The sequence below is a fragment of the Ciconia boyciana genome, chromosome 1 (genome assembly GCF_034638445.1).
Source record: "Ciconia boyciana chromosome 1, ASM3463844v1, whole genome shotgun sequence".
NCBI lineage: Eukaryota > Metazoa > Chordata > Aves > Ciconiiformes > Ciconiidae > Ciconia > Ciconia boyciana.
In genome coordinates, this window is record NC_132934.1 from 28,980,655 (window position 1) to 29,005,744 (window position 25,090).

The 25,090-nt window shown below is 37.4% G+C and overlaps 1 protein-coding gene across 1 annotated transcript in view; it reads left to right on the top strand.

Moving 5' to 3' along the window:
- The first annotated feature begins 360 nt into the window (after positions 1-360).
- TFEC (transcription factor EC) overlaps positions 361-25,090 on the top strand; it is a 38,041-nt gene continuing 13,311 nt past the window's right edge. Inside the window, exons 1-5 of the mRNA XM_072849690.1 lie at positions 361-393; positions 902-1,153; positions 3,467-3,562; positions 21,408-21,522; positions 22,392-22,448. Coding sequence (XP_072705791.1) covers positions 361-393; positions 902-1,153; positions 3,467-3,562; positions 21,408-21,522; positions 22,392-22,448 — 553 coding nt within the window. The remainder of the gene's footprint in view (positions 394-901; positions 1,154-3,466; positions 3,563-21,407; positions 21,523-22,391; positions 22,449-25,090) is intronic.

Genomic DNA, 25,090 nt, shown 5'->3' on the forward strand with positions numbered 1-25,090 from the left:
GAAAGCCACAGGGCTGAAATGACAGTAAGGTTTGTGTATGCAGTGCTCCTCTGATAGTTAAATTGGAGGAATGTGACATTGATCTGAAATGGGAGCTGTTTGAAGTAGCAACTGTCAATCTCTGTAATCAAAGGATGGCCCAAAGTCTTACTCAATTAGCCATTTTGGCATGACCACTCAGTTTATAAAGTCCTACCAACTCAAAAAGTGATCTGTCCTCAAGAGGCACTTCAAGAAGACTGCGTGGTTTGAGGATAGTGAACTGTCACCCAGGACTAGAGCTTGGATTCTTTATTTTTGGGGGTTTTTGTGTTTTTGTTTTTGTTTTTGTTTTTGTTTTTGTTTTCCAAAAGTGCAGCAATGCCTCATTTAACTGACTGTACTTATTACAAGGTGAGCCAAATGTGGATTTAGGTATGAATGAATTTCTGCTGCTGTTGATATTACTTGAAGTTGGTTGGATTATGTTTTTCTTTATACATTTATTTACATTTATAGTACAAAAGAGTAAATACACTGTGATATTAATTTTAGAGTACATATATGCTTGTAGATTTGATTGCAATGATCAGTGATTTCAACAGAGATCATTCTTAAATGAGAAGAGCAAAATGTGTAGCATACTTCTGGTCTTTTCTCAGGATCATGTTTATCTTTTCTAATTCTATTTTTCTTTGATAATTATTCAGAAGGTTTATTCAGCTGGGTTAGGGGAAAATAGTACACAAATAAGAAATGTGTAAGGGTGCAAAACTGAAAAAAATAAATTAAGGTTAATAATAATACTATTCAAATGTTATTAAAGCTGAATCTATTGTTTTGAAGATTTTTAAGTGAACATATGGACAAATACTGGTACCAGTAACTTGAAACTTTAGCAATTATTTCCATTCCTTCCCAGGTACAAACACACTTGGAAAATCAGTCTAGATACCACATACAGCAAAGCCAGAGGCACCAGGTGAAGCAGTACCTGACCCTCGATACCAAGCTGTCCAGCCAGACGCTCTCCCTGTCCCACTCCCACACAATCCAGCCCGTGGGAGTGACCTCCATTTTAAGAAACGGACACATGCCTCCTGTCAGCGATATTGGCACACCAGAAAGCCCTGTTACCAAGCTGCTGGCCCTTGGAGGAGAACACGAAAATGCGGTAGGGCTGGGCTGGCGAAAAGAATGGGGAAATGGGCTTTGTGTACTTCTACAAAAAAGTTACGTGCCCCACATTGTACTAGTCGTGGGCAAGAGATGACTTTCTTTACTTTCACGGGGCCTTCGGTTGCAGCACTTGCTCCCTGAATCCTTTTGGGTTATGTGGGTGATTCCCTTGAAAGTCTGTGAATAGCTTATTGCATGATCAGGCTTCTAAATTACTGGCAGTTAAAACGTACTGTTGCATCTTTTTATCTACATGTCACATATTGCTGTATGTTTTTTGAATATGTACTTTGAAATGCAAAACTTTTTTTTTCAGATGAGAGTTTTTTCTGTCTAAAAGTATTATCCTAACTGCATAACAAAGTTAAATACTGATTACCTTAAAGATGTAACTGAAAGAATTGCTCATTCATTTTTCAGTTAGCTAATATATTTATATATGGGTTATCTTGGGTAAATTGGCGCAGATATGCTAACTTTAGTGCCACCATTGATTTTAATAGAGGTACAGCTATTATACAATGTCAGATTCTCAGCCTATGTGAGATGTAGATCATTATGGCCTTTAATACTTCAACAGATTTCAAGAGAGTGCTTATTAGGTAAAAGGGGAATTCCTAGAGAAATAAGAAATGGAGATGCTGTACCATATCTTGGGCTTTAACAGAACAGAGTAATCTTTCTTACAAACACACTGTGAGCCATGCGAGCATCTGGACATTATGCAGCTAAGCGTGAGGAAACTGAAAAAAATAAACCCAGCACTTCCTGGAGAGCTCATCTGGGGCCCCTCCATTCCTTCTGCATTGACAACTGACATTTTATGTCAGGTTTATGGATTACTGGAGACACTAGTCTGCAAAGATTGTTTTATATGGCCTTTGTGGGGGCCTCTGTTGTCACCTCTGTGCTGGCAAGCACAGCATGCTGGAACCATTCTCAGGCACTTTGGGTATCCGACCAGGAACAACCGGCACCCACCCGGTACTACCACTGGTGGTACTACCAGTGGTACTACCACTCTCTGTCCTCGAGAGCAAGATGACTGCTTGTAAACCACTGTCCTGAACTGTGCCTGGTGACGACTGGGAGAGTGATAGTTGGCACAGGCCAAAGTCCTTGTAGGCATCACTCCAATAATTTGAATAATCCCGTCCCAGAGCCTCAGGGAGATGACTGGCAGAGTGTAATTTCCTATTTGCAGATGTGCTCTGTGGTTCAGTGTAGACTGTAAGTATATTAGTAAATAATACAGAGCCAACACACAGGTTGGTGCAATGAACTGTATTCATTCATATTATTTAATTGCTGGTGTTTCCTGGCATCCTTTTGGCCCAGACAGCACTTTCCTAAATAAGTCTGGGCACAACTCCTCAGACAGCACATGTCTGGTTTTTGCAGAAGGAGAGGAATACACATATGAGCTGTGCTGGGCCACATGGCCTAAAAGTCTGTGTTGAAAGGCCCCTGGCCTGTGTGATACTTTCTTTCGTTGCATAGGACCCTCTACATTCCCTTCAGCTACAGCTCTTCAGAGCTGCTTGAAAAGCCTCAGGGCACAAGTCAACCACTCCTGCAGACGGTAGAGTTAACAGTGACAGGTTCATCATGGGATCTTTCCCAAAGTTATTTTGTGAATGGAACAAGACCAAAATTATCATTGAAAACTCATGCTGTACCTTGTCCAAATCTATATATCTCTATATGTCTGCAAAGTATTAACTGTTTCATCCCAAGTAATTAATTAGCTATTCCATGTGCTTCAGCAGCTTTTGATTCAGATTAGAACAAAAGTGGGACCAGAAGGCTGGCTGGAGAAGTATCCAGTGTACTGCCAAACACAGCACAAACCTCTGCCTGTTGAATCTTGAGAGCGGTGTGTAACACCAAATCTTGAGTGACTCATGCTCTTGCAGAACCACAGGTTCCTTTCAGCCTTCCTGCACCAATGCAACAATACACTGTGGATATGACACATTTGATGAAGGTGACAGATCACAGTCACAACTTAGCAATGCACTCCTGTCATCTGATCCTGGTGTTGCAATAAGGGGTTAAAAAAGGGGAATGGGCTGGTGTTTGGGAGGAAAGAAGTAACTTGCTAAACCACAAAAACTGTTTTCACAAGAAGTAAAAAATGTGAATATTGTGTAAAAATGCTTAAACTATTTGAATTTTAAGATATAAACTTCTGAAATTAAGTTTTATTGATGCAATAAATACTCAAGATTATTTCCTCTGTATTTTCAGAACAACTTTGTTTCCATTATTATTTGTAATGCTTGGTCTTAAAATATTATTTTATTAGATGGAAGAGGTGATTGAAGACATAATCAATATGGAATCAAGTTTTAATGATGAAGGGATAGGTTGTTCTGAAACTCCTCTACTAATGCAAAGAACTGTAAGTATTTTGTGGAATTTCACCTTGCTGTTTATAATTGAGAATTTCATTGAGTGATTCAAGCACACATCACTCTTCAGAGGCTAAAGCAGTACTCTCAGTGTAGTATTCTCCTTTCTCTTCAGTTGCTTGTCTTTTTGTCAAGAAATATTACAGGAAGGGTTCCAATGTGGTGGGACACAGCTGTTTTAAGTGGTCTGAATAGCATTTGGAGTTCTAGCCCAGCACCACGTCTGGTGCATAACCCATTGGAGGTGCTAATTCCCTTGCAGGACTATGGGTATGAAGAGTCTCTAGACCCTAGGAGGCCTTTTAAAGTCTTGCTTAAAGATCCTTCTACCTCATCTAAAAAAGTCAAAGCTTCCCCATGTGACAATTTCTACAGTACAATAGTTTCTCCAGTGTTTTATGCTGAGGCAAGGGTGGACTATATTTCTTGACTTTCATAAAGGCAAGTTGCACTTAGTAGAATAATTTCAAGAACAAAGATGAGAAATGTCACTTTTCAGATGAAATGCTTTATTGGAATAATTGTAACTGTTATAATTTTGCACTGTCTTTTTATAAAAAAATGACAGAGGATTAACAAAGGCTACATACATTTCCATATAAGTTACACATTTCAAGAGGAAGGATGGACCTTTTCTGGACACAACAATGCATAGAGCATTATTATTTTTGAAAATAACACCTATCATAACTGTAATGCAACACACTTTATAGAAGGGATGTTCTTTGTTCTCTCAACCCTGATTTATCTTGGGAACCTTTTTCCACAGATTTTGTCCTCAGAGTCTTAAAATGGGTACTGATAAAGGGAAACCGCTCTGGCAAAGGAAGAAGGATTTTCACAGATTTTGACAGTCTACAAACTTCATTTCAGAATACAGAGTCAGATGCTTGCTTTTAATCACCTAGTGGAGGAACATCTTTTTCTGACTACAGAACATCACTGGCTACAAAAATACATTAGGAGATAAGATCTCTATGCCTCTGTGTTGCCCGCTACACAGTCCAGTATTAATGGCAATTAATAGTTCCATGAATACCTGGCATTTGCATGCCAGCTACAGAACTAATACAGTCAGTCTGATTTATACATATCTCAGCACAGAACATAGCAAAGAAATGCTCCCTGGGGAGTGAATTAATATTTTGTCTCAAATTAACATGAGGCAGGGGAGGATCCTTTCAGGTGTGGTACCGTGGGATGGTGATGAGAGACACGAATTCTGGGTTTTGGATTAGACTCACACTCCCTCAACACCTTTTAAAACTGGATGATGTTAATCTATGCTAATTCCAGCCTCATTAGCCTTCATCTTCAGCCATGAAGGACGTATCTCTCTAAAAATATTGAATACCCTATTCTTGATGAACAAGGAAAAATGCAGTGACTTTTAGGCCTAGCTGGTATCTTACTTGCAAAGATTTGAGACTCCTGCAATGCCTGTGGGCCAGGTAATTGTATTTAGATTTTTGTTTGTGCTGAGGAAATCACCAGGCTGCCAGGTAAGCCGGGGAACAGTGTGCATTTCCAAATCTCTCTGTGAAATACTATGGCAAAATGAAGCCTGCCTTCAACAAGGCATGCGAACTGTGCCAGCGTGGAAGCAATAAAACAGTGTCTCTGCTTATTCTGTCTTCTGTTTTGGCAATCTGTACTCCAAAAATATATGAAAGAAATGGGGCTGGTTTCAGGCATTTAGCTTGTGACTCAGGGTTTTATAGTGTCTTTCAGGCAACATCCTAAACCCGCCTGGAAAATTTTGGTCATAAGCTGTGTAATAGAGAAAGAGAGGCACGTAGAAAATATGTTCTTTAGATCCAGTTTTTCGTCATCACATTAAACATAATGACATTTGTTTATCTGAGTTAAAAATGTACATATTGCAACAGCGTTGGACTAGGAGACATGATCAGGAATGAGAGAATATGTAATTCCCCTGAGAAGAGGAACTGGGGCTGTGCTGTGCTTAAACAGAGATTCATAGTACTTCTCATGTACTTCTGCACAAGGTGCCTGGCTCTGGTGGCTGCCATCAACACAGAGTAAGTGAGATCACAAGCGAGACTGAGTTGCCCATGTGCCTGGCTGGTTTGGTGTTTGCTTCCTCCTTACACTTCTCCAGTGTATTTTTAGGATTGCATCTTAGATTTTTCCCTTCTTGGCATTGTCTTGAATTTGTCCAAACTGTGCAAAGCAGTCTGTCTAAAATTCTGAAAAAATCTGAGTCTCCTGGTTTTCTGAATATGATATAAGGCTTGGGGGTTTTTCAGCAAAATCTTTTCTTGAACAAGCCAAATTCATGAAGCCATTTTCTTTTCTCATTTTTCTCAATAAATAGTGACTGAGAGTAAAGACTTTGCAATGCTACCTGTTGTGTGTTGCAGAGAATTAATGTTTGCTTTAGTTAGATGCATCCATGTACCATTTTAATGGCACATTAAATGAGGACATTGAATTCTGTGAGACCACTCATGTGAATAATTGCTCAGAGGCTCATTGTCTGACCCTGAATTAATGAATTACAGTCATGTATTAGTAGAATCAGAGAAGTGAAAACAAGAACATCCCTCCATCTCTCATTAAAATTATTACAGCTTCTGAAGAGTGAATTGTCTGGCTTTTATTGTGTTTGGCCCCAAATTCATAACTTTATAAAACTCCCTGGTTTGGGGTGGCAACTTAAAAATTGCTCAAAGTAGGGAATTCTCTGCCTGTGTTTCTATTGCTCTTAAGAGTACCCTAATGGTAGAAACCTACTTTTTAGAATTATTTTTTAGAAGTTGAGTTAAAATATAAGACTAGGTCCCCCCTATATGCAAGAAGTCTTGATTCTTCCGAAAGTATTTGTAAACTCCGTTAGATCTTTGTCCAGAGAACATAGATGAAATCAAATCATAACTATTCTTATGAACTATCACTTGATGAAAATTGTTTGTTCACCATGGCGTAGGTAGGATTTAATAAAGAAAACTTGAAGATGACACCAATTTAAAGTCATTTTTCCTTGTCATAATAATTTAATCTTATGAAACTCTTTACTAACAGAGAGCAACATATTTATCTATACTGTAAGAAATCCTTTTCTTCTCTATCGTATTAGGAGCGACAGGTTTCTTCCTGACCCTATAGGAATCATTAAAAAAATGAAACAAAGAATATATGAGCAAGTATGAGCTAAATAATATTATGTATGTCAGATATGGTGACAGACATTTGACAAGTAAACATTTTTCATTTTTATCAGACTTCTATTCTTATTCACAATCCTCAGAGTCTATTCAACATTCTGTAATGAATTTAAAGTTTATTAACTTCCAAATGCTCAGAACACAGGAAATGTAGATGTGCAGGTCTGTTCACACAAAGCATATATGACACCATCATTAAAAGTTTGGGGCAAGTTCTAAAAAGCTGTGGTCTATATTCCTTTTAATATCTGAAAAAGGGAAGTTTAAGAAACATGCTGTATCAAGGGAGATGTGGAGAGCATTAGTCACAGTGAAGAGAGCCAGAAAAGAGCGGAGTTAAAAAATAGGATCTCTGTGCTTTTCAGGGTTGGATTTGACAGTATGTGACCTAGTGAACCTCTACTTGTTACTAAATGTTGTTTTGTTTTGCTAATATAAGTATACAGCCCTAGGACTCACCAGAAAACCCAGTAATTTAGCAAGCACAACACTGATCTCTATGAAAACATTTGGCATTTTACCAGTTCTGTCACTCAGAAATAACTGCTGTAGCCCAGATAATCACTGTACAGCTACTGGGATAATGTCCTCTACTTGACGTGCAGTCCACTAAAACTGACATCAAAAGCATTAGGAGATTGACTGGCTTGGAATGAGAATAAAATGAGAGGATATTAAAGTTCTGCAAGGGCACAGGCTTATCTTGCACTGTGCTGGGTGCGACAGGCCAGAAAATAATTTAATTTTGTGAACATTTCCAAGGATTCTAAGTTGTCTTTTGTTCTGGTGCAGAAGAAAACAAGAGCTTTCAAAATTATTCCTGAAGAAGCCCAGGGAGAAAGGCTCTGTAGCAATTAGATGGCTGGTGGTGAGAGCTAAGGAGTAGTACAGAGTAATGCCTGGCACAGAGCGCTACCATAAAGCTGGACTTCAAAAAATCCCCTACAGTGGCCCAACTGGTGATCTGTTGAATCAGGTGGGCTCACTGTTGCTGGAGTAGTAGGTATTGAATGACCAAACAAAATCGAGCAGTTCCTTTCGGATTGCTTGGAGAAAATGGAAAGGTTCTCCACAGAAAAACTTTTCCTGTCCAGTAGTAAATAGAGCCAAGAAAAAATGTTTCTGTGTTGATTTATTCATAATATTTAAGAAAAGTTTTCTTTAATTATTCCCCTGAATGAGCTTGCCAGCAGGAATGTTTTCTGAAAGCAATGGCTTCTAACCAATAGAAAGCAGAGATTTTATTATGATATATGGATATAAGCACCATAAGTGTGATCTGAAGAATTATTCTCACTCTGGGAATAGAATAGTCTTGGTAGTCCTAGACAAAGCTGGAACAAATAGCTGTTAAAACAAGTTATTTTTTTTTAAAAATCTGCAAAATATTTTCTGGAATTGTTCTTTCCTTTAAAGGAAAGACATACTTACAGATTTGAAACAACATTAATTCCTTCAACAGCTCCAGCTCTAATTGCATAGTGAAATCATTATGGTGTCATTAGTGCTTTGAAGTTCACATCACCTCAGAGATTTAGAGCTGTCACAAACAATGAATCTGTTGTTGGGAACTTTGTCTATCTGTGAATCTAACCGAATTTCTTCAGTCCTTTGGATCTGACTTGAAGTATGTGGTATTTATATGCTGGGAAACGAATTAAAAGTTATTTGTTATATTAGAAGCAACAGCTAAGGGGCAGCAGATCCCGCAGATCCCATTGCTAGTCATCTCCTGGTTGGGTGGTGTAGGAAGGAACAGAACAGTACAGATCTGGCTTGTCTGGTACTTCTGGTTTTGCATAAGCGTAGAAAGAAAGAATGAACTACCTGTCGTGGTGTTCATTTGCTGGGCCATCTCCATATAACTCTGAATCCGAGATAGCCACTCTTTTCCTCTGCACACTAAGGAGCTCCGTGTTGCCCAGCACTATAACAAGGGAAGGTGTAGATAGATTCTTCTCAGCTTTCACATCTGCTTTGCTCCCTCTCCAAGAACTCAAGTGGCTGTCTGTACGATAAAGGGGCCTCTAGTGAAATCATTAAAAGGCCTCTGTAACTGACTGGGTGTAAAGACTGGGAGAGAGAGGAATCACTAACAGAGAGGGGAAGCAAAAGCTCCTAGGCATGCTGAAAGGCCAGGGTTTTGCTAGCTGTTAGATGTCAGGGCTGAGCCGGTGGGCCAGCCGGGTGTGGGGAATGGCAGCAGCACAGGGAGTGCTGTGCAAAGGCGTTGCCTTGCAATAGGTCACCTCTTGAGGCATCCTGCCAGGCTTCGTTGCTTCACTTGCTGCATTTCATACATTCACAGCACACTATTTCACTAAGATTGGGAGATACAGTCTGCTTTCAGTCCCCTTTGGAGTCAATTCCATTGGGATTGCTCCACTTCTGTCACTGTTGCAGGAAAACAGCTTATGGAGAAAATCCTCAGTGGCCCCGTGGCTCACTTGTATTTGGTCAGCTCCTTTGGCATTTGAAAAAATCTTGCGCTGTACAGGCATGGATTAGAGGTTAGTTCAGGACAGACGAGGATATATGTTTTCTTTCTTTAATTTTTATAATTCTGTTAACTACAGCTGGTATAAAGTTCTGATTAAATCTGTTAACTCTGCATTTGATTTTATGGAGGCACTATTTATTGATAAAAGGACAGTGCAGTCTGTCTGCGAAATCTCACTGCTATTACAAGGTCTTTGAGGTCACAGTTTCTCATCATGGCATTAATAATTTGTATTTGTATTAATTATTTGTCAAATACTGATGGTTACCATCTGGATGGATTACAAAAACTGCGGTCTGTCCCATTCCCAGAAATCATATAGAAAAAAGAAATTCAAGTAGGTATCCTCCAAAGTATTTTATTCAATAATTGCTGTGACTATTCAATCATGAAGTAAAACTAGGTTTCCATTAGAGGTGCATATAGTACTGCTGATCTAGGCAGCCCCCTGCTGCATAATCATGAGTATTTTTTATTTAGTGAATACTGATGTCATTTGGCAACCTTTATAAGTTTATAAAATCTGCTAAAGTTCAAAACCATTTTAGAGGAAGGGCCAGGGTAAACATTAACAACCTCATTTGCTTAGGTTGGGTAACTTGAAAAGGCTGCATAACATCAATGAAAATGCTTTGTCAATCACATTCTACACTAGATTAGTCTTAAAGTCCAAGGAAGAATCAAAGTTCACCTAAGTATATAAACTTCTGTCTAGCACTCCCTGGTATCGTTTCCAAGTTTAACGAAAAAGAAAAATGAAGGAGAAAGAACAGTCGGTAGCTATTGAGGAAATAATAGACTCCTCAAAAATAAAACTGGTGAGCAAATATTTTCTTTGTCTTTCTTCAACAGTATAAAGGTGCTAGATAGGAAATTGTGTCTTTCAGTTGCAGAGAACTAACAATGAAATGCACAAACTGAGAACTCCTCAAGCCTGTTTTCTGCTGATGGAGGTGTCTTTTGCTATCACTGCCACTGCTGTTTTGAATGTCATACAGGTGCCGGATGAAGGATTGTTTTCAGTATTTCACACGATACAGTACTTTGAGGCTGAAACAGGCAGTCTACAGCTCTCCTCCATGCCCTAAGTACTGCAGATAGATTGGCTATGAGTGTTTGCTCATGCTGTAGAAAAGGACTTCATAGCACAGAGCATACAATACTTTGGGTCAGGAGAAGAACTGTGGTCCACTTTTACATAGCTGCAGCACTCAAAGGCTGTGCAAAATGCTCAAATAGCTCAGCTCTGTCTCTAACAGCAGAATGTCTAATAACCCTTCTGTTTTGGGGGTTGATGTCTCTGGCTGAAGGGAGCCAGAAGACTCAAGCTTCATGCAACGGGAGTAAATTTTTTCATAACTATGAAATGAAGGAAAAGTTCCTTTTTTCCTTTTTGGTTTTCTCTTTCAGAAAGGTAAATAAACATAAATGGAAGCATTATTCTAAAATATACAGTTGTTTGTATGTAAGTGCCTCTTACAAACATGGTCTTCATCTCAGAGCTTAACACATGTTGAATAGAGGTAAGAAAAAAAGATAGATAAAGCAAGTTTCTAATTCTCTTAATATGCACTCTTTGCTAATTCTAAGCTCCTGTGCAGCAGAATCTGCAAGCAAATTCCTGCTGTTTGGGTCCACCAGGCAGATTCTGTCTCATCCCAAAGCCCTGATGCACAGGTCTGCTGCATGTCTCATGTTGCTGTCTGTATGCGACAATGCAAGACCTGAAGTCCTTAGTAGATGACAGATAATAGAGAAGGCTACATTAAGCTCCTTGGGGTTTGTAATGTGTACGTTATGATTGATTCTGGAGCTGAACTTTATGAATATCTGTCAATGGCATTTACATAGGTTGACTAAAAGACTTGCAAGCTCAGAGGCAGCAACAGTGGCCACTTACTTTGTTCTCCAGGCACAGTCAAGCTTCTTACTGCAAGATAAAGGTAACTTGTGGAAAACACAAAGATTTCTTGAAGGCCATTTTGAGAAATAAATTCCTGAAAGATACAACTGTTTTTCTTAGCACCTCCTTCTCCATCATCCAAGGCTTTCTATGACCTTTACTATATGTGTACAGTAGTTTATGCAGTAGTTAACTATGCATTTATATTTACACTATAAATAAACACTTGTTAATATATCTGAAATCAACTGCTACAGAAAGGAATTCCAACCAAAATGAAGGTCTGCATGGTACATGTTAATCCATCTGAACACACTAGATCACAGAAACCAGTAAATACCTTACTGTAATATATTCAGATACTTAGGTGATATGTGAAATGTCAGAAGATATAATATAAAACATATAATATATATATAAAATATATAATATAAATACTGGTAATAGAGATGTTAGCATCTATATTTAAAAGAAAATGCCCCATGGCATTTGGGGGGCAAAAAAATCTGATTTTCACTTTCCTCAATTTTCCACTTTTCTTGTGTTTTTGTGCTGACGTTTTTTCATTGTTTTTAGAGGAAGAATTTGAATTATTTGGTATATTTACATATGGTAGCCAGAGAAACAGAAGCTGGATGGAACCAGGAACTAGTGCATTAGCTGGTGTTACTAGTGAAATAATCTTAGTAAAACAGCTAACAGAGCTGTCACCTAATTGTCGTCTTTGGGTTTCAGACCCTGGAGGTTAGTGGGGCAGTACTCCTGTGACGTTTGATTTCTAGCTGCAAGTTGGATGATGACAGTATCACAACATCACTTCACTTTTGGTTCATGTCTGTTATGTTAGTTTTGTAACCAGAAAAGCCAAGAACAGCTAAAAACATCTAATTAAGAGATGATAACTGAGAGAAAAGAACTCTCCTGCAAAAGGCTGATTCTCCAGAAAATTCCTTTGCTTGGTCATATTTGATCAGACATTTATCTAGACAATGGACTTCTATGTATATGATCAGGGTAGGAATGTACTGTAACAGGGAATATGAACAGAGTTCATTTTTCTCTGATGAATAATGAACCAGCTTGATGATCATTATTTGAAGATAAAAAATGAACCAGTTTTCATGCATAATATATAATATGTAATACAATATATCTGAACATTAAGTCCCTGGTTGAGGAGTGCGTAATTATGAACCATGTTAAAGATAAATATAGAAGGAGATATAATTTGTTCAAAGGAAAACAAGTCTGAAAAGGAAAGCATTTGCTTTTCTGCTGTTGTCTTTAGATAATAAAAAGAGGAATTGGAACATTTAGGTATTAGTTATTACTAAAGACCATCTATTTTCAAATACAAGTATTTTGTATTGCAATTACAAAAGGACTTAAAACATTTAGCTGTGAATGGGGTCTTCTTGTTCTAGACTCTAAAACCAGTATACTACAACTTTTTTGACAGTTGACAGTGTAAACACATCCTTACAAAGAAAAAGGATATCACAGCTTATGTAGTTCAAATTTCTTCAAGCAACACAGCAATTGCAAAGGAAACCCAGAGGTTGAACCCCAGTCTTCTGAGTAGAGGACTTGCACTGACCGACAAGATTATTCATCCTGTCTGCAATACCTTTGAATTAGATGAAAACACAATTTACTAAAACACACATTGAAGATACAAGAATTACCCCAGTTTTCTCCTTGTCAAAAATTAGAAGCACCCGGTATACCAGATATTACTATTTAGAAAATGGATTTGCAATGACTGGGTTATTATACACTTATTGATCAACTCACTATTTGGCCAAATTTAGTGCACATTTTGAAGTTCATCTGTGAACTTCGAAGATTGAAAAATAGTGTTTTTACCTGTGATGAATAAACACGAAAAGAATGACAAGGAATTAAGTATGTGGGTTTTATGTTTTGTACTCCAATAACACAAATACTGAACAAACTTTTACTTGATATGTAAAATGAACTGTGGACACAGTTCCAAACTTAGATTTCTACATTTGGGAAGCATATATGGGATAATAGTATAAAAACTTTGTAGAATGTCTGCTTGGATTTTTTAATTAAAATGAATAAGCAAGAACCACATTGAAATGGATGGATGCTAACATATTTTTTTGTGGCTAAGAAGGAGAAGTAGCCTCATTTTACAAAACTGTTCTTTGAAGTGATGCTATCAATTAGGTTCATGAGAACATGATTTAAGTGGGATATATTTGGGGGGGGGAAGAATAAAGTATTGTACTAATATTTCACATGTAAAGACTTTATTCTAGATGCAGTCTGAGCAAGTACTAATTTTTACGAAGCACCAAAATAAATTTTCTCTTGCAGATATAGTACTCAACCTTTCAGTTTAGGCAGCTACGTAGTTTCTTCTTGTGACAAGTAAAGCAGCGTGTGTTATGCTTCCCTGTTATCTGAGTTTGCCAAGTCTGTAGGTGCAGTACAGGCAATCTGACCATGTGTAATAGGGCCAATGACCTCCAGAACTGTCTGTACTGCACATCAGCTGCTCTGGATGTATGCCATACTTCTGTTAATGCAGGAAATATAGGCATGTAGACACACTTGGTGAATTGCATGTCTGCAGTTATTAACCCTGGAAAAGAGGACAGCAAAGGAAGTTTCTGCTAGCAGGACTACTCTCTTGCAGCTTGCTTCCCACTGGCCCTCTTTTTCATGGGCTCTTCTGACCTGGGCAGAATGAAGACCTCTGATAGAGGCAGTCGGGTCCTGACCTCTGTATTTTCTGGGGGCATCTTGACCCTTCTGATCATACACTGGGCTTGTGAATGTCACTGTGAGGAAAGAAGACCCTGGGAGAAATGGCAGCTGGAAGTAAGCCTCCACTAACAGGACAGTCCATCCTGCTGCCTATTCGCAGGTCCCTCAAGGGAAAGCAAACTAGCTGATGAATTGTTTTGACCTGTCAGGACAGTCCAGATGCCTTTGGTGAAAAGGCATCTTAGGCTTTAGCCATTTTAGGTAACTAGAACATGTAAGGTGTCTGCTCTTTAAAAATGTACGTACCCCCCATCACTTCCATGATTAGTGACATCCTTTTGGATGTATGGAGAGCTGTTTGCTACTGGAATTAGTCTTTCTAGCTAGTGCTTCAAATCCAGGATTTGGTGACTGTAGCCTTCTTTTATGAATGCATATTAGTAAAATGCAATATGGATTATATAGAAAGTAACTGAACAGGATTCTTTTCAGGTTAAGGGGCAAGCTAAAGAGATGATAAAGATTTTATTAAAAGAGAGGATACTGATGAAGTGCTCCAAGAATCAGTCCTGAGCCTCAGTTTATTTAATATTTTCGTTAGTGACCTTGGTACAAAAAATACGTTTATGCTGATGAAATTTACTAAGGTAGCAAAAGTATTACCAATACAAAGGAGGATGAGGATATCATAGAGGAAGAATTATATGACTGTGATGACAGAATAGTATAAATGGAAGGAATGTAATAGTACTGAGTGCAAGGTCATTCATTTAAATACTAATAACAAGAATGTCTGCAGTAAGCTGCGAGCTCATTAACTGGAGATGACAGAGAAAGATCTGGTTACATTAGTTTCTCAGAGGATGACTATAAGCCATCAAAATGATGGGACTGCAAAAAGGAGATAAATATGATCTTAGGATCCATCACGAGAGAGATTTCCAAGAGACACAAGGAAATATCCACTGCGGAATTCACTGGGTACAAAACTTTTAGAATGCTGGAGACAAATAAAGGTGTCCACCCTTCAGAAAAACTAATACAAAGCAGGAAAGGTAGAGAGAGGCCTGTTAGGACATACCATAGCATGGGAAGTCTGGCTAAAGAAGCATGGCCTGTTCAACTTAGCAAACCAAAGGCTTAAGGGAGCTATGGTCACTCACAACAATCACATGGGGATGTTAAACAAGGAATTATATAAGTTAAAAGAACACAAAACCAAAATAAAATTTGTCTAGGAATGGAAATAAAAAGAAAGATTTTTAACAATAATTTGCGATCTTTCAACTTCTGGAACATACTCCAAATAAAAATATTGGAGATGTGAAACCTACTTGATTTTAGACAGGGCGTTATTGGTTTATGAAATGGATTATGTGATGATATGTTAAATGCACCCAATATCCAGGAAATGCTTTCTAGTCCAGACTGGGCATTACCACCTTCAGCAGAATTTTTAAATTAAGAAAAATCTAGCTGACTTCAGAAGAGGGTTGGGCTGTTATTTTCTATCTGTTCAACATTGACTGTGGTAGAGCCATGATCTTTACAGACTTGAATGTTTCTGTAATACAAACACATCATTATATTACAAACACACAAGATTAGCCAAAATGGAAAAATACTTAAATAGTATGTGGTCATGTAAGTGAACACTATCGTGACATAGAGCTGTCTAGGGACTACAGGTGAACAGGCATAGACAACCCTTATCCATGTACTTTATTATTATATTAAGTATCCTTCTCTTTTGCTCCTGGAAGATATGGAAATGCTATTTGGTTTCAGTCTTCCTTGAAATTACATGGCATTTACCAATAGCTGCCATACTGTAGGATTTGGAATACCACATTTTTTCCCTTAATGAGGCGACGTTTTTCCTGGCTAAGTAATGTTTTCCTTTAAAAAAAGCATGACTTGGTATTAGAGACTGCAAATTGTGATCATGGCTGTCAATTGCTAGACATCCATGTGGGTAACGAACCCTTAATATTTGCCACACAATCCTGCCTGCATAGCAGTTCAGACCTAAGTATTGAATATAACAAGCTCCTCTGGATGAGGCCTTTACAGTACTTGTCTTGGACACTGCCAGCAAGCACAAGGTCACAGGCTCTTGCGAGGTGCTGCTGAGCTCAAGCCAGGCACTCGCTCAGGTACTTCAGCTGAAGTTTGCTTTTATAATTGGTCTAAGCTTCGAAGTTGAGCATCTTTCAGGACTGAGCCCTGTGAATGGAAATTCTCATGTTCCAGTCTTTGCACACAGGCATTGAAGATCCCATGACACTTTATACAAAAGGAAGAACGTTAACCCCAGTGTCCTTGCCAAATGCTAACTTTGTTAATTACAGTCTGCTGTCTTTAATTCTCCTTGCAGTTTTAATTAGATATGGTATTATTCTCTTCCGGTACCACATTGTCACTGGTTATTCCCACTTAACCATTTGCTGTGTTAAAGGTTGTTAATCCTCTGTCCAAAGCTGGCTGCATTTTAGAAGCAGGAAAAATGGCTAATTATATACTGCTATTTTTATTACATGTGGGCTCACCCCTTACAAGCCACTTCAATCTAAATTCTCAGACACACATACATAAATATGTGTATCATGAATGGAAATGTTGGCAATTATGTGACTTACCAGGACTTCTCAGAACAACACAGGTGTGAACCAATATAGCTCATGACACCTGCAGGATAAATAGATTATTTCCTGGAATTTATGAATTTTCATACCCAAATGTCTGTGTTTCCACATCTCTAAACAGAAAGCAAGAACATGCTTTTGATGCAGTGTAATCAGCTGGAGTTTTAAAGTGCTTTGGGATTCATCAAATTTGACAGTGCTATATAATTGTAAGATCATCATTGTATACAGATCATATAATTATGCCATTGCAAATGATTTGTACTTTTAGTAAGATTGCATTGGATTTTTGTAAGATTATGTCAATGTATATATTTATCTTGTAATGTAGAACTGGAAGCTATTTGAAGCCTCAGTACTCCAAAAACTTTCCCAGCTTGCATGACATTGTAAGAAGTAAATTACATCAAGGTGTATGGAGTTTTAGTGCATATCCAAACAACTAGATGTATTTTGACACACGATTTCTGTAATATATTGTGATATATATTTTAATTTTGTAATTTAAAAATCAGTTATTTCCCAGATATATACATTTCTAAAAGAGCTTCCTACTTTGACAGACAAAAAAACTATCTTTCCTCATGTTGTATCAAAACTGGCCAATTTCTATTTTAAGATTGTTCTCAGTGTTCAGTAACATTAGCAAGGAAATTCCTTGGGAGTTTCCATGCTTGATATCAATGCAGGGCAAATTCAGGTAGAGAGTTTCACCAAAAGAGTTTGATACATTTTTGACTTTGTATTTTTAAAACTCCCCCATAATCAGAAATGTGAATATTTCTCAAGAAAGATCCAGTCTGGTTTGCTTTGTTTTTCTTCTGTGATTTTTAAAATAAGAGTTTATTTGGAAATTTTCACATTAGGAGCACAGTGAGGTTTCGTGAAGGAAGGTACACGTGGGAAGCCTGCAACAGTCACCCCAGGTTTCCTTTGGAGTCAATAAGAAGAAACAGAGGTGATTCAGTTCACTCTAAGTGTCCAAGACAGGTCAGATTAATCACCTCTTATTTCTTCTCCTGATCCTGAATCCTGACATTGGGAGTTGTTCCTCACACACGAATTCATAGCAGATTTTTCCATGTGTCACCTTTTTTGTAGGAACACAAGGACTGTCAAAGGTAGTCTAATTTACTGGTACTTTACACCCACTTTGCCCTACTAAGTGTGAAAATGCTGTGCTGGCTAACTGAGAATGAAGACAGTTTCAAAGGGAGATCACCAGTGGCTCTATCCACAGAGAAGCCGCTTACCCATTGTGGTGGCCATTACAACATACTTGAGATTTCTGCTAAATGCACAGGAAGAAAGAGGCAGTTGATAGTGCGATCGGCACAACTGCTTTTGGGCTGAGCAGAACCACCCAGACAAATGCTGAAGGGAGACAGCAAACCTAAGTCTGGAAGGGACGTAGGTATGAAGAAAAGAACCTTTTTTTGTGTGTCCTTTTTATGGCCAGATGAGTAAACTTTTTATTCTGTTATCCAATCCTTCAGTGCACTGACTGAGACCCTGACAGACTTAAGGAGGGTCAAACCTACCATTCTCTATTCCCCAAGAGTACGCTACCTATGGATTATTAAAAATGATGATATTTGTCACACCTGTGAATGTTTCAATTGGAAAGACAGCTTCTGCAGCCCAGAAATTAGTGCTTTCAGATAGGTAAATGAGTGAGAATTTTGTAGGCTCTCTGTGACAGTGCTGTTGAATAGGGTTATTCACTGATGTCCAAGTTTTGGAGAATAATTTAGGACAGTTAACATTAGATCAAAGCTTCTCTTTAATGGCATGGAAAAACACTGGTTTTGACACTCTTAGTGATTAACACATACATGAATCATTCTAATTAGTAAGGTTATAGGATTGTAGACATCACTAGATGAATGGCTTGGGTTTGGGTTTCATTTTCATCATCTCCACATGGCGTTATGACTCTGCTTTCCTAATGACTGATAAAAATTGCCAAATGATGAGGAGAAAAATGCTGGAGACCATCTGTGTGAAACAAAGATGATATGGGACATCTGGGAAAATATTTCATGCCTTTCACTGCTCAATGGAAGCATTAGTGCAGCCAGACATACACCATGGACAGATACTCACTTGCAGCCCTGGCTGTGTAGGATGACGCTACCCCAGCAGTCCTGCTGTTGGAAGGAGGCATATGAACTCTTACCACTCCAAACAATGGCAACTGAGTTAGATGGAAGTACATTCATCAGCTGTGCAATCAAATTCAGCTGAAATGCCTACCTTTGGCTTTAAGTTGAGTTTACTCACCCCCTTTTGAACCCTCACACACTTCTGAACTTTCAGGTGTGTTGCTATTATTTTTTCATTACCAGCTAAGTTGGCCGTTCATGACCTTTTCTCTTGGATTTGGGCCTTGTCATCTGAATTGACACCTTTGTGAATAGACTATAGAAATTTAACTATATTTTGAGGATAAACATGAATTACTGCTTGAAAATTAGAAGTAATCATTGATATATCTCATGTGTTTGTGTCAAACTGTGGCTTACAATTTTTTCATGAATGGTATTGATAATCTTATAAATTAAAAAGGTTACCACCAGTTTCATGCAAGTTATTGAACTCACGTACACAGCTGTGTGAAATACGTAAAATGTGACAGATATGCATTTCTCATTTGTTACATTATTTATTAGATTATATTATTTTCAGTGGTTACTATTCCCTAGCATTTCACAAAAACAGTAGCCTAAACCACATAACAGCCTTTTCCAAAGTCCACTGGCATAAGTGTAGGAATCACATTGAATCTCAATTTTTTGTATCAGCACTAAATATGAAAATTCTGTTTTCATATCATTCCAATAAGCCAAATTAATTTCCATGAATGTAGGAAGTCATTAAATATGTGTCTAGAGCTAATATGAGTTCACTCTTGTAATATAGTTATACTATCCCTGGAACAAAGAAAACGCAAAGTTAAAGCTGCAGTGAATTCTGTAATACTTGTCAGTTTACCACTCAGGAGTGAAACAGAGGTGCTTAACGTGCGAATGCGCTTAGCGTTCAAATCCTGCATATTAAACATAGCTTGTTCTTTAGTAATACTCAATTGAATTCCAAACATTCTTTAAAAAAGTGTTTTCACTAAGAAATCAAATATGTAAGCAGATTTTCAAAACTGACTTGGTGTTGTGATTTCTAATGGTATTTAAGAATTGTCAGTTCTCCTAAGTAATAAACCTCTACAAATTACTTTTAAAATGAGCATGTTATTTATGTGTATTCAAAAATAATCCTGATTGCTTCATTTCATTGTGGGTTATACAACTAGGAGAATTTAACACAAAATAGGTTCTCAGATAATTTAGTAAAGTTATTAGCTAATTTAGTAAAATTATTATTTAAAAATAAAACTTATTTACAATTTCAGATTTAGTATAAAAATATAGCAAGCACTGCCATGGAACAATTTCACACTGAGCAAGTCATTGGGAAAGTGTCTCCATTCAGAATAACTTGTGGTGAAGCTCACAGTTCCTACAGGAAAAGAAATGATCAGAGTCTAAAAAAAGCTGGTTCCCAGCAGACCTACAGTTGGTGTCTTGGTGACCTGCCTGAAAAATGCCAGAGTGTTTCAGGATCCATGGGTGCAGATCTGTAAAAACATGTTTTCTTGTCTATGAAAAGCAATTTTCTTAAATAACTCCTAATTTCCTTTCATGAGTTTCTGTCCCAAGTCAGTAGTTTTACTCACAATTTTCCTCACTTTTTTCACCTACTTTTTCCTCCTTTTTGTTTCTTGGCCAGCTGGACCCAAACTCAATGTCTGAGTCCTGTATGTTGGCTCCGAAAGAAAAAAAAAATTGTCTGCACAAACTTTGTATGCATGATAAAATGAAAAAAAAAAGTTGCTCTTATTGCCTTAGAAGGCAATAAAAATGCAAATCTTTTTGTGAACCCGGACTTGGACTCTTTTTATACAGCTGTTTTCACATGAACATACAGAAATATGTAGGATGATGATCAGTGCTGAAAGGTTGGTTATATGGTCATAGAAACTGAGCAAAGCCTGAACTGTTCTTTACTAAACTTCTACATATTTTACAGTTATTTCAGATATGTAAAATTATTCAAGTAAAAGTAATATTTGGGTAATTATCTGTAATCCATAGAAACATACTTTAGCTTTATTTCTCTTTAAGTGCATTCTATGAGTTTGTTTAAATAATGTTATATTACATTTTGGAAGGTAATAAGGATAATGATCATATATGTTACGTATGTTAAAACCATTAGGTTATCTGGTCTATCCTGACAACAGCACAGTTTCTTTCCTTAAAGCATATTCTTTGATGTTCTGTCCACTCTAATTTTAACTATTGCATCTAACTGGGTCACTGAATCTTTATATTGCTAAACCAGGCACAGTATGAAGTATCAATTCAGAGTTTAGTGATGTGGCTAAAAAATCACTGGGCAGTAGGTCAAAACCAGCAAGGTTATTTTTACTTTCAACCTAATTCATGTTTTGAGTGCAGTTGTGGTAATCCTGTTATTGGAAAATACTGTATAGAAGTAATTAAAAAGAGGCACTGGGGGCCATATCCTGCCATCACTCTGCATCTGAAACCCATGCAAACGGCGCTTAGAAAGCTGCTTGTGGAACAGTGGCAGAGTGTGACCCTTCACTTTCAATTTTACTTAATACTACATAATGGCAAACTTTCCTTTTAGACACATATACACAGCTCCTTCTAAAGAACACCAGACTCATATTCAAAGAAGTTTGCTCTTTGAATTATGTTTTTTTAATCTTTTAAGTCTTTAACTTATTTTAATTTCTTTTGTTCTTATTCTTCTTTCCTCCCCCTACCCCTCAAGCTATCTAGCAGCATTTTGGATATATATAACAGTGACCAGGGAATGACACCAGCTAATATGGGTCTCACAAATGCTTCTTGCCCAGCTAATCTACCAGTAAAAAGGGAACTCACAGGTAAAAGAACTCTGAGATTTTAGTATTTTATGATTTCAGAAGTGATGGTGTTTCTCTTAGAAGTTGAATAAATCTTATCCATGAAATAGATGTCCATAACTAAATTCCTGAGAAGTTTGCAGTTTGTAGTTTAATTTAAGGAAAAGAACAAAGACCAAGGAGAAATGTTTTCTTTCTGTTCTCTTCTTTAGCAATTCAGAAACCATGTTTACCGCCTGTTTTTTCTTAACAGCATGCTTCTAATAAACCTAATTATTCTAGGAAACATAGTGGATTCTTCCACATGTTGGCTTCTGGTCAACGGTATAAATAAATTATCATCCATTAAATTTGTTCCAGGGTAGAACAAATGGTTCTTTTAAAACCTTACAATAACGCTATTCAAGGTAAATCTATATTAGTGGATTAACAACTTTAAAAGTTACATTCAATTAAGCCAAAGAATGCTAACAACCATGTACAGTTCATTAGTGTCACTCAGAGGAAACAGTGAGTTTGTTCAATATCTTACAAATCTGATTAAATCTTGCATTATGGGTTATACAAATCCATATTCACATTATTGTATTGTAAGTTTTATCCTGATGTAAAATGCAGCAAATTGGAGAAAAATACCCCTCCATAGCATTTCTATGCTCTTAAATAAAAAATGTGCAATAAAAAAATCTTAAGCAACCTGCCAGACTTGCTCAAAAACTTAGCATTGGTAGAATATAGATTTGCTTATGATCTTGTTTAATAATAAAAAGAGTAATGAAGTAAAAAGACTAGAATGCTGCTCTTTGTGACAAGAGGCCATTTTGAAAAGGTGAAAGAAGTACTGGAATTGCAACTTAAGGACTGTTTTAATAAATGTTACTTTCTGTCAGAAGCAGATACACGAGCGATGGCAAAGGAGAGACAAAAAAAGGATAACCACAATCTCAGTAAGTATATGTTCATTGTCCATCTCATTAAATGGAATGTATGGGGAATGCAGAAATAATATACATTAGCTACCACGTCTCTGCTCATCTAGATCGGCATCTTACCAGTGTAATCAAATTGAACTCAGTCTGCAATCACAGCCAACCACACAGCTTTCTTCCCTGAAATTAACTTCTATCTTTGACTTTTGTCTTTCAAAATACTGAGCATACTGTAATGAATTTCTTTCCATATCATCTCCTGCTACTATGTTTTTATTCTACAGTTGTACAGGTATCCTGCACACTTTACTTGATGTTGTGTCTAGGAATTACAGTGCAAAACAGACAAGAAAGGAGGCAGATGAAAAAACCAACAGTGAAAATCCAGAGTCTTCACACCTTACTTACTGAAGCACCCAAGTGAGAGGCTGTATCTCTCTATGGGTGATGGGAAGGAAAAAAAATTACAGAGGATATCAGACAACTTCTAAATGCTAGTTAAGCACTTAAAGTTGTGGAAATCATATGTCACAAGAGGAGATCAAGGCAGGACTGGGTGAGACTCACGGTGCTCTTAGTCTGCTCTGATACACAAGCCCCCTAACTTCTGTAGGCTGGGATACACTTCTGTTTCCTTTATGGAGAACAGTGCAGCCATGTACAGATGTTAGACATCTCAGTTCTAGAGGAATAGCCTTCTGTACTTTAGGCTTAGAACATAGTGAAATTCATAGTTCAGTTCTAAATATTGAACTTATAAAAATAAACAACATTTTGGTTTATCCAGAATAGAAAAAAAAATAGTTTTTATTGCTGAAAAAGGTTGCCTATAAAATTAGGCATTTTTTCCCTCTAACGAGTAATTTGAAACAAAAAACCTGAAGGATTCTTTTTGGAAAGTGTTGAATAAAGCAATTACATTTTCCAGTTCTCCTTTCCACTTTTTCCAGCAGAAATAGTCTGGGAGTTGGACTCGATGATCCTTATGAGTCCCTTCCAACTTGAGATATTCTATGATTCTATGAATTTAAACCTAGACTGGTAATTAGTTAATAGCCACTATTTATATCTTTGTTCTCTTATTTATATCTTTGTTCTCTGGCTATCCCATTAATCTTAGAGGGATTTATGGCTTTACTTGCATGAAATTCCATACCTGGAAGTACACATCCACTGGTACAATGTGCTAGCAACCACTGTGGACAACTTTCTGCTACTTAGACTTTCCAGAAGACATCCTTATTTCTGTCTGTATGTTTCTGTGGATCACAGATAGACGATGTAGATTTTTAGCCTGTTGCTCGCACATGTTCTCTGAAGTGCCAGTGCAGCTGCTGCTTGTCTTGTTTGGGCAGGAATGGGGAGCTTTTGCTGGAGTAGGAAAGGTGGTGGGTGAGACTCGTCTGGAACTGCGAGAAGGGAAAAGACATTGCATACATTAAGGATACCAGGACTTACCATTGCCTCCATTGTTTATTTCGGCTCTGAGATCATCCTTCCTGAACACAGAAGACATTTCTGAGAACTGTCCCTCACCACTGGCAACTGAGCTGAAGGCTGTATGCCAGGATGGTAGCATGCAGACATGCAACACCTCTTCTGGTTTGGCTCCAGATGTATACTTCAGAGCTCAAAGTCTCTCTGGAGATAGCTCTACCACCTGATGGCTTGCACATATTAATGCATTACATATAAAGGCTTTATTAGTGTGATTTACTCTTTTATGTGTACCATTTTTTTTTAGAGATGGTCTGAAAAGGCAGTTTTTGAAACCTGATTTTTACAAACATTCAAGTCACAGGTTGAATTAAGGTCCACATTTTACAGAAATATTCTTGTACCTCCTCATACCAAGGACGAACTAGAAAAATGTTCCTTTTGGAAGACTGGATCCTCAATGAAACCATGAAAAGGGATTCAGATCTAAGAAATGGAACATCTTCCTCTTGTAACAGCAAGAGTTTAAACCATTACTAAATGTATTTTGTTTTTGTTTTTGTTTTTGTTTTCCAAACAAAGCATTAAGGGTGTAATGTTTGTTTTCTATATGGTCATCCTGTCCATGTAGTTTAAAAATTAATTTTCTGATTTGGCTTTGATATAATTTAGTACTTGAAATATTATCAATAACTCAGGATACCACTGGAACTGCAACAGACATAAATCAGGAAAGTTCTATTAAAACACTTTTCCAAACTTCCAAATTTCCCCCCTAATTCACTAGCATAACCATTTGGAGTTTATTTCCAGGAAAAAACTACAAAAACAAAAAGAAAAAGATATTGTAAGTGTCCACTTGTAAAGAAAATTTTTTCTTTGCCTTGTTTCATAGCCAATGTTTAGTTGACTACTTTTTGATGAGTCTCTTGCAGAGTTTTTTCACACTGTAAATATTAATTAAACAACAACTATTATGCCATATGACTGTATAGTTAATGCACATTCTTTAACTGTTTTTGCCCTGCCATTATTTTGCCAACATAACTGAAATACATCTTTTAAATTGCTCAGTTGCTATGTGCTTACATACACTGTGTTCTCCTACAAGACCCAGCACATTCATGCCAGTGGGATGCAAGGGGTCACCTAACAGTATGCTCAGGAGGATTATAACCCTGTCTCCTGAATATGTGAATCATGACTACAAAACCTGAGCTGCT